The 13,777-nt window shown below is 42.5% G+C and overlaps 1 protein-coding gene across 3 annotated transcripts in view; it reads right to left on the bottom strand.

The window, feature by feature from the left end:
* Window positions 1-11,096, bottom strand: part of Clpx (caseinolytic mitochondrial matrix peptidase chaperone subunit X) — a 35,450-nt gene extending 24,354 nt beyond the window's left edge. The window contains exons 1-3 of one of the 3 annotated variants that reach the window (XM_006979334.4): window positions 10,666-11,096; window positions 2,548-2,708; window positions 937-1,054 (exon numbers count right to left, since the gene is read on the bottom strand). In XM_006979334.4, coding sequence (XP_006979396.1) covers window positions 937-1,054; window positions 2,548-2,708; window positions 10,666-10,744 — 358 coding nt within the window. In that variant the 5' untranslated portion in view covers window positions 10,745-11,096. The remainder of the gene's footprint in view (window positions 1-936; window positions 1,055-2,547; window positions 2,709-10,665) is intronic. The other 2 variants (XM_015998023.3, XM_015998024.3) reach the window with 2 other exon arrangements.
* Window positions 11,097-13,777: the final 2,681 nt, after the last annotated feature.

Here is a 13,777-nt window from a genome sequence, read left to right as displayed (position 1 = left end):
GGCACCAAAACTACACAGAGAAACCCTGTCTTGGAAAAAAAAAAAAAAAAGCCATGTGTAGTACTTTCACATGATACTCAATTAATATTATGGTAAATATGAAAATGCAACTAAAGTATTGCTATTAGAGCTAAAATGTACAGTGAGGCGTGACTGTAACCCTATACTTTGGAGGATGATGAGAGCGTGGAGTTCAAGTGGCTACACAGCAAGATGGTCTCAAAGCATGGGGAAAGAAGGAAAGAGAAGAAAAGAGAAGAATGAAGGAAGGGGGAAGGAAGAGGGAGAAGAAAAACAAGGAAAGAAACCTCTGACAATGACACATAGGAAGGCTAACATGTGATGCAGTGTAATTTTCCCTTGACTGTAATTAGCTGAAGCGTATAGGCAATGAGTCACTAGATATAATGCACTTTGCTCTTATAGTTCAGGGCACTACCAGAAGTAGGACAATTGATTTCTTCTTTTAGTGTCTGAATCATTAGTAATCAAACATTGCCTAAAATTGAGGGATTATCTCTTCCGGTACATCAGTACCCAGAGAAGAAATTATCTTAACACATGAATGACTGATCTTCCCAGCATATGAGATACTTACTAAGTATTTGAAAAGTGTAGCAATATAGTATAAATAAGTTTTGATTTTTCTTTTTTTGGGTAGGGGGCAAGTTTTGGTTTTTCTAAAACCCAATGAATACACATATGAAAACTTACAAAATCCAAGTCTGAAATGAACATTTTGAAGCAAATTAAACAAGTGAATATTTTATGTCTTACACAGTGCCAAGTCCTACTGACTGACATCCTAGGGATGTTCAGTGTTTTTAGAACACTCAGAATCACTCAAGTTCAGGGTGAAAATAATTCTGGTTTCTCATTTCTAAACATTCAACTGGTTACAGAAAAAGGGAGGGGAAAGAAAATTCAAATACTTACACACAAAGGTCTCTACATGTGTGCACAAGTCGCCACACTTCGGACAGCGAAGCTGGTTTCCTCCTTTCCCAGAATTCCCAGAGCCTGATTTCTTACTGCTTCCTTCACTCACTGATTTCTAATGTCCACAGAAGAGAGAATGACAGTCAGTCATTGGCATCAGATACCATTTTAGAGGCAGCTTAACGATACACAGTAATTTGCATCACTCTTATAATTTCCAGGCTGGACTTAGTAATAGTAGTTTGTATCTACTACCACTGGTGTCAAAAGATCTACCACAAAAATCCAATCAGTTCCAGCTTAGCACATGCAGTTATCTGAAAACCATCTTTTAAAAATAGAATCTATAGTAACATGAATATTAAATAGCTTTCTTTCAAAGACTCTGTAAGTACAAGGAAAGAATGTTATTCTATGTAAAGTAATCTCTTTGATGAAACCAATTAAGAGTTATTTATCATGACAGGAAGAAACTTTTAACACTCATTTTTTTGGCTCTGTAGCCCAGGCTGGCCTGAAATATAACGGCAATTCTCTAGCCCCAACCTACTGAGATTATAGGCACAAGCCACCAGACTGGTTATTCTGATAAAGAACTTTTCCATCTCATTTAAAACAACCATGTTACCTACTCCCAAGTCTGCGCTACGATCAAACCTTAACTATTCTAAGTAACTTTCACAAATCTCATTTAAAATGGAAAAATTTTACCTAATACAGAGTCATTGCCAGGATTATGTATGGAAATGAAAATGCCTAGAACTTTATCTATATATATAATAGTTCAGGTACAGTTGAATTCACACATTGAAAAATAGTAACATAATCTCAGTAAACCACTAATCATCCACTTGCCAGTTACAGTACAGCAGGACAGCAAATGGAGAAGTCGAAGGTTTTAGATAGAGGACAAACGGAGGCCTGGTTTTTCATCTTTACATTTTATGTAAATGTATGTAATTTTATGTAAATATATGGGGTTTTTGCCTGTGTATGTCTGCACACAACACGTGTGCAGTGCCTGTGGAGGCCAGAAGAGGGCATTAGATCCCGAGACCAAAGTTAGGCAGTTGTGAGCTGCTGCTCGGTGGTGGAACTGAAGCTCAGCCCTCTAACCACTGAGCCATCTCTCCGTAAAGCCCATCAAGTGAAGGGTGGACTTTCTTACATAAGTTAGAGTTGTGTAGGAAAGCAGGAAATGGCCACTTCCCACTCGGTCCTACTATGTGGTTATTTAACAACACTTTACTGCTTTGGGGTGTTAGAACTTTACTTACACAAGTATTGTATAGCACAAAGTAGGCACTGAACAAGCTGGACGGGGCGACCACCTAGGAAGCTGACGTGGAATGATCGCATTCCAGGCCTGCCTGGGTTACAGTGAGTTGCAGAACAGTCTAAATCATATAAGCACTGCCTCAAAAAACCACAACTAACAATAAAATACAAGATAAGATCAAATCAAACTTTTATGCAATTTATAGTTCAGATTGTTTTACATAATTCATATTTCCTACAGAACACATTTAAGCTAACATGCAACACTACTGTTATATTTAGTTCTTTAAAGGTAGGAAATGTATAGATGCCAATAAAGACAAAGATAACCTTATTTCCATCTCCGGAGCCGTCTTTGTTTGCCCCATCTTTTGAGGCAAAGTACGCTGGTGTTTCTGAAAAGGTTCTGAGAGGAGCCCTGCGCAGAATCTGAGTGTCCACGGTCCCCAGTCTTCCTAAAATGGGCACATGAATGCGCCCACAAGAAATACCTGGAGGGAGAAGAAATCTATTAGTTTTCTATACCAAACACTGGTATGTCTCAATAAATTCCCAGTAGGAAGTGGAGAGAATGCTCAGTGCCTCCGCTCTCAGAGGACCTAGGTCTGATTCCCAACACCTACACGGAGGCTTACAACCACCTGTAACTCCATTTCCAGGAGTTCCAATGACCTCTTCTGTCCTCCGCAGGCACCAGACACATGTATAGCACACATACATACATGCAAGTAAAACACTTACACACAACATAAAAATAAGTCTTAAAGTCCCGGCAAATAAAAATTGAACAAAAGAGGGTTGAAAAATGCTAACTTTGACAGCAAAGCTACACACCAAGGGGAAAAAAAGTAACACTGTCAGAGTCAAAGGCCTTTCACAAACAAGCCAGGACTCTGAATGATTCCAGCAAGATACATTCTTTTCAGATCAATCATTTAAAAGTGAGCAAGATCAGATGACCGGTGGTGATACAAGCCTTTAATCTCAGCATTCGGGAGGCAGAGGCAGGTGGATCCCTGCATTTGAGGCCAGCCTGGTCTACAAAATGAGTTCCAGGACTGCCAAGATTGTTACACAGAGAAACCCTGTCTCAAAGAAGAAAAAAAAGGTGAGCAAGATCATGTTGGCTCTTTTAAAACATGACAGACGTTTAACACTTGTTTTGCCTGTACGTTTTTGACAAGGGCCTTTATATGCTGTATTTGTGCTTTCTGTGTACTGTTTCTACCCCTGAGAATAAGCATTTAACAACTCTTGCCTCTTTGGTTACCGGGGGCAGTTATTTGTTTTAAAACTTACATGCTTTCCTACTTACAGGAGGTTCTCAGTAGAAAGTCTGAGACAGCGATTAGAGTGGTGGTTGTTAGGGTTGGAGGAATGGACAGTTTCGGTTGGACAGTTTCATTTTTACAACATCAAGAGTTACAGACATGGATGGTGGCAATGGTTGAACACTGGAAATGTACAGTTGGCAAAATGGCTCAGCGGGTAAAGGTATTGGATGTGCAAGCTTGAAGAATGGAGTTTGATTCCTGGAACCCCCATAAAGATGAAGGAAGAAAACTGACTCTACAATGATGTCCTCTGGCCTCCACAGAGGTGCCATGGCATATAAACCCACAAGCACACATCATAGATAAAGTAAATAACAATAACTTTAAAAATATTTAATATGTATTTAATACTACTGAATTATACATTTTAAAATAGTGAAGACAAGCAGAGAATTCAGTATATACTTTTAATCCGTCTCTGACACATAGTAAGTTCAAGGCCAGCTTTAGCTACTTTAACACCCTGCATCAAAGAAAAGAAACACATCACACACATGTACACACGCATGCATGCACACACATACCCCAAATCGGGCAAAGTGGCACATGCCTGTAATTCTAGCTTGTAATTCTAGCACTCAGAAAACAGAGGCAGGAGAACTCCTAGCTGGAGGCTATCCTGGGCTATGGGATGAGACCCTGTCTTAAAAAAATAAATAAATAAAACAAGGATAGAATCGTAGTGCAGGCTTGTAATCCTAGTACTTAGTGCAAGAGGATTAGTCCAAGGTCACACTCAGCTACATACTGAGTTTGAAGCCAGCCTGGACTCAAGATTCTATTTCTTTTTTTTTTCCCGGAGACAAAGTTTCTCTGTGTAGCCTTGGCTGTCCTAGAACTCACTTTGTAGACCAGGCTGGCCTCAAACTCAGAGAGATTTGCCTGCCTCTGCCTCCAGAGTGCTGGGATTAAAGTATTATTTGTATTCCTCTCTTGATGGATATTATATTGTTCTTTGTGTTGTATTCTTTTACCTTTTCCTTCTCTTTCTCTCTCTCTTTTTTTCTTCTTCTAAAGACAAGGTCTCTATATGTAGCCCTAACTGAACTGGAACTCAATATATAGACCAGGCTGACCTTGACTTGACTCATGGAGATTTCCCCTGCTTATGCCTTCTGATTGCTGGGATTAAAGGTGTGCACCACCATGCCTGACTTTTGGTTCTTTTTTTCTTAATTTATTACTACTGGGTATCTATGTATGAGGGCATGTGTGGGTGCAGTGGAGGCCAGAGGATAACTGTGCAGTCAGCTCTCCTTCTGCCTTCACAAACAAAAAGGTGACTGGCCTTTGATTAAACAAAATTCTATTCTATTTCAGTACTGTGGGTCTACTAAGAACCTTACAGCCGGGCGGTGGTGGAGCACTGTGCATGCCTTTAATCCCAGCACTCGGGAGGCAGAGGCATGTGGATCTCTGTGAGCTGGAGGCCAGCCTGGGCTACAGAGTGAGTTCCAGGACAGGCTCCAGAGCTACACAGAAAAACCCTGTCCCAGAAAAACAAAACAAAACAAAACAAGAACCTTACATAAACCACAGACTGTAGTGAATCACTAAGGTGGCTTGCTAACAGTTTACCAAAGTGCTGTTAGGAGGTACTAAGTAACAATAAAAGTGGTAGGAGAGATTAGTAGTTAAATTTAAGAAAACATTTTTCTTCCTCTCATTTTATTCTTTTTGTTTGTTTGTTTGTTTGTTTGTTTTTTGAGACAGGGTTTCTCTGTGTAGTTTTGGTGCCTGTCCTGAATCTCACTCTGTAGACCAGGCTGGCCTGGAACTCACAGGGATCCGCCTGGCTCTGCCTCCTGAGTGCTGGGATTAAAGGCATGCACCACGACAGCCCGGCTTCAATTTATTCTTTGTAAAATTCTGAACTCATTCTTTAAATTTTATTTTCATGTGATCAAGGATTTGCATGTCTAAGTATACAGTGTTTCCAAACACAAAAACCAATGCAATCACACAGAGTCACCACAGAAAACACTAGCAGAAAAAATAATTCATGTGTCATTTAAACTTCGGAAGTTAAGGATTTCTTTACTGAAACTTTTCATATGGTACCATAGTGCTATTTTAACATGCTGTAATCTATGACCATGAACAAGATGCCAAGCTGTAACTTAAACTCAAGTGTGATCAGTATTGCCTGGTGGATCTGTTAAACACAGTGCAGGTTCTGCAGAAGGCTGGAGGCAGGACCCGAGAATGACCTTCTAACAAGGTCCCAGGTTGATTTTGATGCTGCTGCCAATGCTACTTACTGCCTTGGGACTGCACTTCAAAAACAACTGTACTAAACAAAGAGGCCAATCACCGATCAGAAAAACATCACAGAAAATATAAGGCACTACAGCAAACTAATAAGAGGGTTCAGTTGGTTTCTGTAACATAAAACCTACTTAGGTGGAATGTTTGGACAGATTTTAGATTTTTTGAATGTATACTATAAAATACATAAAGAAAATTCACTATACTAAGCTAAAGAAGATTTAAAAAAATTAAGGCTTGATGGCATAGACTTATTACTTATTACTGAAACCTAAAAGGCTAAAGCAGGGGCCAGAGAGATGGCTCAGCAGGTAAAGGCATTTGTGACTAGCCTAACAAACTGAGTTCAATCCCTGGGACCCACATGGTGAATGGAAAGAACCATTCCCACAACTGTCCTCCACAACACAGTGTCATGATACATGTACACAGGCACATCCACACACACAAAAATAAAATGTAATTCTTTTTTAAGGAAACGTGGTTTTGAGGGAGGCCAAAAGCAAGATCCAGGCCAACTCAAATTGTAGTATGAAAATGTATGATTCTGACTGGTGACAAATTCATAGATACTTCTAAAACTATGATTTGTTGCCTACTTTGATAATTAAAGGAAATGCTATTTTTCAGTTAAAACTTAGTGGAAATAAGGCTTAGAAAACCTGATTCCTATCTATGGACCCCTGGAGGTCCTATGAACTTCAGGTGAAAAGCCCCTGGAAGCCAGGGAAACATTCCTGTACATTTTGAAACACTGTTTGGCAGCAATGACAAAAGTCAGTTAAAAGTTAAACCATTGTGAACATCTGTCCACAGAGAAAGCTCTGCGAGTTTCAGGGCAGCTGTCTTTTAAAATAATAGCATAGGAATGTCCATTTTAAGGCTATTAAGAAGTAGGAGGAAGCTAGACCTAGTGGCACAGATCTTAGTCCCAGCTGCTTTGGAGTCTGAGGCAGGAGGATGGCAAGTTCAAGGCCTGTTGGGGTTACAAAGTGAATTCAAGACTAGCCTAGAGAACTTGGTGAAGCCCTGTCTCAAAACAAATATTCTTAAAGGGCCAAGCATATAACTTGGTGGTAGAATGCTTGCCTGGCATGTTCAAGGTGCCTGGTTCAATTTCCCACTATGGCTAAAACAAAAAGAAATAAATATGAGAGGCCAAGTATTGTGGTGTATGCCTGTGACTCAGGCTGATGCAGGAGGATCACGAGTTTGACAACAGCTCAGACAGTGAATTCCAGGAAATCCTTAGCTACATAGTGAAACCTCGTCTCAAAACAAAGACATAAGAAAGTAATTAACTCAGTTTTTAATTTTTTAAAATGTGTATGGGGATTTTATCTACATGTAATCTATGCAACACATGTGTGCCTGGTGCCTATGAAAGCCAAAGGGTGCTGGGTCCCTAGAACTGGAGTACAGACATCAGGAGCTACCATGTGGGTGCTGGGAATTGAACTGAGCAGTTAGTACTCTTCAGAGCTCTATCTCCAGACTCAATTTATTCAGCTTTTAGATATTATTCTTAACATATACATTTAATACATATTTAATTTCTTTTTCTTTTTAGGACAAGCTTTCATTCTACAGCCATGCTATTCCACTCTCTTCTATGGCTTAAAAACCATGACGGCCCTCCAAAGTGCTAAGGCTGTATACAGGCATGAGCCCACACCATACCTAACATTGTTTTCTGAGTTTCATGTAACCCAGACTGGTGTGAATACTCTATGTAGCTGAAGTTGGCCTTGAATCCCAGATGCTCCACCTCCCAATTACTGGGATCATCTTTAGATTCTTTATTTTGAACTAAGAAGCCTAAAAACTTTACAAATGATCCAGCTTTAAAAAAAAAAAAAAATCCAATCTATACATTTTAAATAGCATGAAAGAATGAATAAGCAATAGTAGAGTATACTCTAAAAAAAGTCTCAAAAAAGATGAAAAGTGATTACCAATTTTAGTGACAGTACTTTAATTGTGTAATAACTGGTAAAGTAGAAAATGAAGCTAAATCTTCTCTTACAAGTTTGGCCTCAAACCTCTAGCACAAATTGAAAAAAAAAAAAAAATAGCTGGGCAGTGGTGGCGCATGCCTTTAATCCCAGCACTCGGGAGGCAGAGCCAGGCAGATATCTGTAAGTTCGAGGCCAGCCTGGGCTACCAAGTGAGTTCCAGGAAAACGATACAAAGCTACACAGAGAAACCCTATCTCAAAAAAAAAAATAAATAAAATATAAATATATATAAATATAAAATATAAATATATATATATGGATTTTTTATATGCAACTTACCAAGTGCTTACTGCATTTACTTTTTCCGACACAGAGTTTCTCTGTGTATCTTTGGCTGTCCTGGAACTCACTCTGTAGACGAGGCTGGCCTGGAACTCAAGAGATCCACCTGCCTCTGCCTCCTGAGTGCTGGGATTAAAGGCGTGAACCACCACACCTGGTTGCTGACTGAATTTATTAATTTATGATGGGATTTTTATTTTATGCACTAGTTATTGTTTCATAAGCTCTAAATACTGTTTAATAAGGAAAAATAACATCATTTCTGTAATATTTGATGGATTTTTACTAAATCCATTCTGCTAGCCAAGAAAAAAAAGAGATCTTAAATGCTTTGAAGGCCAGAGACAGTATGCACTTGCCTGGCATACTCAAGGCCCTGGATTCAAGCCTCAGTACAAAAAATCAAAACAAACATTTTTGAGAAACCAAACTTGCTTGTGAAGGTCCATGACTCCTGCACTCCAGAGGCAAGATGAAGAAATCATGAGTTCAAGGCAGCCTGGTCTACCCAGCAAAACTGCTAAAATGAGAATGTTTCATCAATTATTAACTTTGCCCTATTTAATCTATTATAACTTGAGTACCAGAAGGAAAGGAAGAGGGAAAAAAGGACTAAAAATTAAGGTAGGTGCACTATTTAATCATGAAAACTATGGTCAACATGTTTGACCTCTTCACTCAGACATTTTTATCAAGTGATACCCTTTGTCTTGGGGGGGGGGGGCGTGATTCAAGACAGGGTTTCTCTGTGTAGCCTTGGCTGTCATGGAACTCACTCTGCAGAGCAGTCTGGCCTCAAACTCAGAGATCCTCCAGACTCTGTCCCTGAGTGCTGGGATTAAGGCGGGTGCTGGGATTAAAGTCGTGGGCCACCACCACACTGAAAGAACACCCTTTCTACAAGGATTGGATTAAAAGAAGTCAGAAACTGAAGTTATATGCAATTCTACAATTCTTTCACCTAAATTCAGGGTCAACACTGTCACTGAGAAATTTTAAATGGGCATCAAGTACTTCTGAATGCGCATATTTAAAATACAAAGTGACCTCATCTATGTCAAGCACATGTAAAATTTGTATCATGTACATACATACATGCATACATACATACATACATACATACATACGTGTGTATACTCATGACCATTTGCAGGACTGTTCTCTTTCTACCTTGTAGGTCCCAGGGTTGAACTCACAGCAAATGCTGTTATTTGTTGAGCTATCTTTACAGCCCACATGTCAAGTCCATTTAAAAATATAAAAATCAGCCAGGCATGATGTCACATGCTTTTTAATCCCAGCACTTGGAGGCAGCACACAGAACTGAATTCAAGGCCAGCCTGGCCTACCAAGTTCTAGAGATCCGCTTGCCTCTGCCTCCCAAGTGCTGGGATCAAAGGCGTGCACCACAATATCCTGCTGACAGATCAAGAACTTCCTCCTGTCCAACCAAAACTTAGGACCCTTGTTAATGCTGTTGTCTACTTGACCAAACTCAAACGTGAAAATTTTATCTAACACCAAACAGTACTACCTTAAGCCCTCAACAAATGTATGCCAAGTAAATGGGTTAAAATTAGTTCCTTTCAAGTGTTTACAAATCAAGCCTCTGGAATTGGGACATCGACTTGTTGAGGTGTGGCAATCTTTTAAGACTAAACCTTACACTTACGTGTCACTTCATACAACAGGCTCCCACCCACATTAACAACTCCATTTCATGCGTATCATAAAACTGTCAATTATACGTTTGGTAAGCAATGAAGATTTTATAGTTAATCCAAAAATGTAGGAAAATAACTCTTATTGACCAAAGGGTCGTCATGAAAAGACGTCTGTAAGATCACAAAGTCTAACAGGACCTAGCCTCACTCTGAGATGCATAGATTTGAGGAAAAGAAAAACGGGTTTCTTTCCCGGAATCTCCTGGCAGGTGTGCACTCTGTCACAGGCCCTGATGAGGAGAGAGGCAAAGTAAACAAGAGCCACTCTGGGAACAGATTCCAGCTGTCAAACTGGGGGAGCCCAAGAGCGACTGTTGCTGTGTGTGAGTATTTGAAGAATTCCAGCAGTCGTTTCCCATCTCCCCAGCCACTTTCCTGGGACCCCGGAGTTTTCCAAATATCTGGAAGCCCCGTGAGACCCGTGTTTATGTTCTAGCGTCGCCGACCGCACAATGACAGTGACACCCGAGTGTTGCGCTGCCTGAGTCCAGGCGGCTAGCCGGACAACCGGGTACCCGGAGGCCCGCAAAAAGTGACAGGCCCGAATAGGGCTGAGCGATTGTCACTTTTTAAACGACCGAGTGCAGCCCTCGGCCCCTCTCCCGGAGTTGAGGCGAGATGGCCCCATTCCAGCCACAAACTCCGGAGGCCTGGAGAGCACACCGGCGGGCGACAGCACACGGAGTTTTCTTCCACATCGGACCGCCAGCTACTTCCGAGGCTGGCAGCGCCTCGCAGTCCTCATGCCCTCCTCCCCAGGGTCCCCCCCGGTCCACTTCCCGGGAGCCCAGAACGGGCTCCAGCGCGGGACTATTTCGTTACCTCTCTGCGCGGAGGTGAGCGAGGTGGTGAGCAGCCGGGCGGCCGCAGCGCCGCAGGTACAAGCGCCACAGCTGGACATCTCCGCGGGGCCTAGGCCGGGGCTTCGCACCCTGCGGATCTCGGGGGCTCAGCGGCCCGACTGTGCCGCTCGAGGGCCGCGGCGACTGGCTCCGCTCCCTGCCGCCGGCTCTATGCTGGCGCAGCGTTTTCGCCACCAGGCAGCCAGGCTCGACCGATCGGAGTGTCCCACTGCCGTCTACTCACCAGAGTAGACACCTTCCCTCCTCCCCTCCCTCCTGCTCTCCCCCATCCCCCGCCTACCCCAGCCGGGGAGCGTGCGCGCGCCTGCGTCCTAGGCCCGGGAGGGGGCGTAGCACACGCCGCGCATGCGTGGAGGCCAACGTGAAGCTAGAGAATGGGGGCGGTAACCTGGGCACCAATGAGCGCGCTACGGCAAGCGGCGAGCCCAAAGTTTTGCGATCGCTTAAGTTCTCAGGAAGCGCCTTTATTCTGATCTTGAGAAGTTTTAGTCCCAAAAGGATGCATGGCGGGAGTTATCCCTACCCTTCATAGAAGCAGGGAAAGTAAAAGCGAAAAAAGTGAGGGCTTTTTTTTTTTAAGTGATTCGAAGACTGAGAATGTAGTTCAGTGGTAAAGGCCCTAATCGCACATAATAAATACATTAATAAAGTGCCAGTAACCAACAAGTGCGTGCACTTCAACAAGTTTCTTCCCTCATGGACTCTACTTTCTGGGCTGCTTTTATATTTTCTGTTTCCTTACTTGTTGAATGGAAATGTCACCGAATCCCACTCCCATCCCCAGCAACAACTGTTGGATAGAGACAGCTTTTCCTTGTTCTCTTAAGCTTAGTGAACATATGTTTTGGTTTTGGTTTTTGGTTTCTTTGTTTGGTTGTTTGGTTTGTTTGAGGGGGGTTGTTGTTTGGTTTGGTTTGGTTTTTCGAGACAGGATTTCTCTGTGCAACAATCCTGGATGTCCTGGAACTCATTCTGTAGACCCAGCTGGCCTCAAACTCATAGAGATCCACTTGCCTCTGCCTCCCCAGTACTGGGATTAAAGGCGTGCGCCACCACCACTGGCGTCTGTATGTTTTTTGTCTGGGTTGTTGGTTTTTTCGCTTGTTTGTTTGTCTTTTGGTTTTGGTTTTTCGAGAGTTTCCCTGTGTAGCTTTGCGCCTTTCCTGGAACTCACTCTGTAGCCCAGGCTGGCCTAGAACTCACAGAGATCTGCCTGCCTCTGCCTCCCGAGTGCTGAGATTAAAGGCGTGCGCCACCACCTCCCGGCTTTGTCTGGGTTTTATTTGTGGTTTATGCCAGAGTAGTTATGCTTCTTTTGTATAGGTCTGATCAACTCTAAAGGACAAATTGCCAGGTAGCCCAGACTTTGCAATGTAGCTAAAAATGACTTTGAACATCTGGTGTTTACGCTTCGCTTCCACCTCTAGATGACTGAGATTACAGAATTGCACCACAACCTGCTAGAACCTTCAGAGAGAGATTTAGAAGAAGCCAAGTGTGGTGGTGCTCCCCTTTAATCCCAACACTCAGGAGGCAGAGGCAAGGGGATCTCAATGAGTTCAAGGCCAGCCTGGTCTACAGAGTAAATTCCAGGAGAAACCCTGCCACAAAACAAAACAAAACAAAACAAAACAAAACAAAACAAAACAAAAACCGAAAGGAAGGAGGGAGGAAGGAGGGAGGAAGGGAGAGAGGGAGAGAGAGAAAATCAAGTCAGGACCAACACTAGTTCACTAAATCTCCACCCAGAAAAGTGATTAACAGTTCCCCAGGTAAAGCTCTGAGAAGGGGAATTCCAGGTGTGGCTCGTATCACAGAATTCTTTCTTAGGGCGGCTGTCTCCTGATAATTCCTCATCTTAAAGTTGTAGAGCTAGAAGAGAATGCCTTCCTTCACTAGGACCGACTTTTTTCTCAGACACATCCACTAATACAATTTTGAAGGTACTCTGAAGTTCTCTCAGTACATTGTTTTTTAACTGTGTTCTCAGAGTCTCTCAGAAGCTCTCCCTCCATGGCTGCTGTGGGGGAACCAAGTACACCTTCCCTGCGTTCTCTCCCCCGCCACCTTTAACCCGAAAAAAGAAGTTACACTTGTATCTGTTTTATGTATTGGGATTTTATGTGGGAAAAGTTGTTCAGCTTTAAAACAGTATTTGGAGCCAGGCGGTGGTGGCGCACGCCTTTAATCCCAGCACTCGGGAGGCAGAGGCAGGCAGATCTCTGAGTTCGATCAAGGCCAGCCTGGTCTACAGAGTGAATTCCAGGACAGCTAGGGCTACACATCAGAGAAACCCTGTCTCGAAAAAAAAATTATGCATATGGGTGTTTTGCCTGCATGTATGTCTATGCACAATGTGTATATAGTGTCCAAGGAGTCCAGCAGATGATGTCAAACCCTTTGGAACTGGAGTTAACACATGGTTGTGAGCAGTCATGTACATGGCTGGGAATTGAACCCAGGTCCTCTGGAAGAACAGTCAGTGCTCTTAACTGCCAGGCCATCTCTCCACCACCTTTCTTCCTCCTTCTTCCTTTGATATAAAAGTATTGACCACCACTCACCATCATTTACAATTAAGAAAACAGTCTGCGATTGGATAGCATTGTAATTACTCCAAAGTTATTTTCTTGGCTTCTGCTGAACCAGGAACCCTGAGAACTGCAAAGACTGAGCCCACACATAAGGACTGAGTTGGGGTCCAGAATAAGCATTCAGGTCAATAATTTGTATTACAAAATTGTGTTTCCCCCCCTTGTGCTAGCAGGTCCTGAACTGCCAACATTTCCAGCCATGTGACTAAATTCTCATGAACCAAATGAGACATTATCACACGAACCACAGCCCTTTAGTGCACAGGTACTAACCGGTACTTAGGGGATTAACTTTCTGTAAGGAAATAGCTCACTGGAAGAACCACTTAAGTCTTTAAAACAAACCAGGATTTGTCTAGTCTCCTCGTGTGAGGAGAGATTTGTTGGTAGTGTTCAAATTTCGTTTTTCATGGCCTGCCTCCTGGTGTTTGTAGATTCTGTCAAGGTCACAATTAACACTAACCATCATACTACACA

The sequence above is a fragment of the Peromyscus maniculatus genome, chromosome 7, assembly GCF_049852395.1.
Source record: "Peromyscus maniculatus bairdii isolate BWxNUB_F1_BW_parent chromosome 7, HU_Pman_BW_mat_3.1, whole genome shotgun sequence".
Lineage (NCBI taxonomy): Eukaryota > Metazoa > Chordata > Mammalia > Rodentia > Cricetidae > Peromyscus > Peromyscus maniculatus.
The sequence above is the reverse complement of the archived record's forward strand: the minus strand, read 5'-3'. Positions and strand labels throughout refer to the sequence as shown.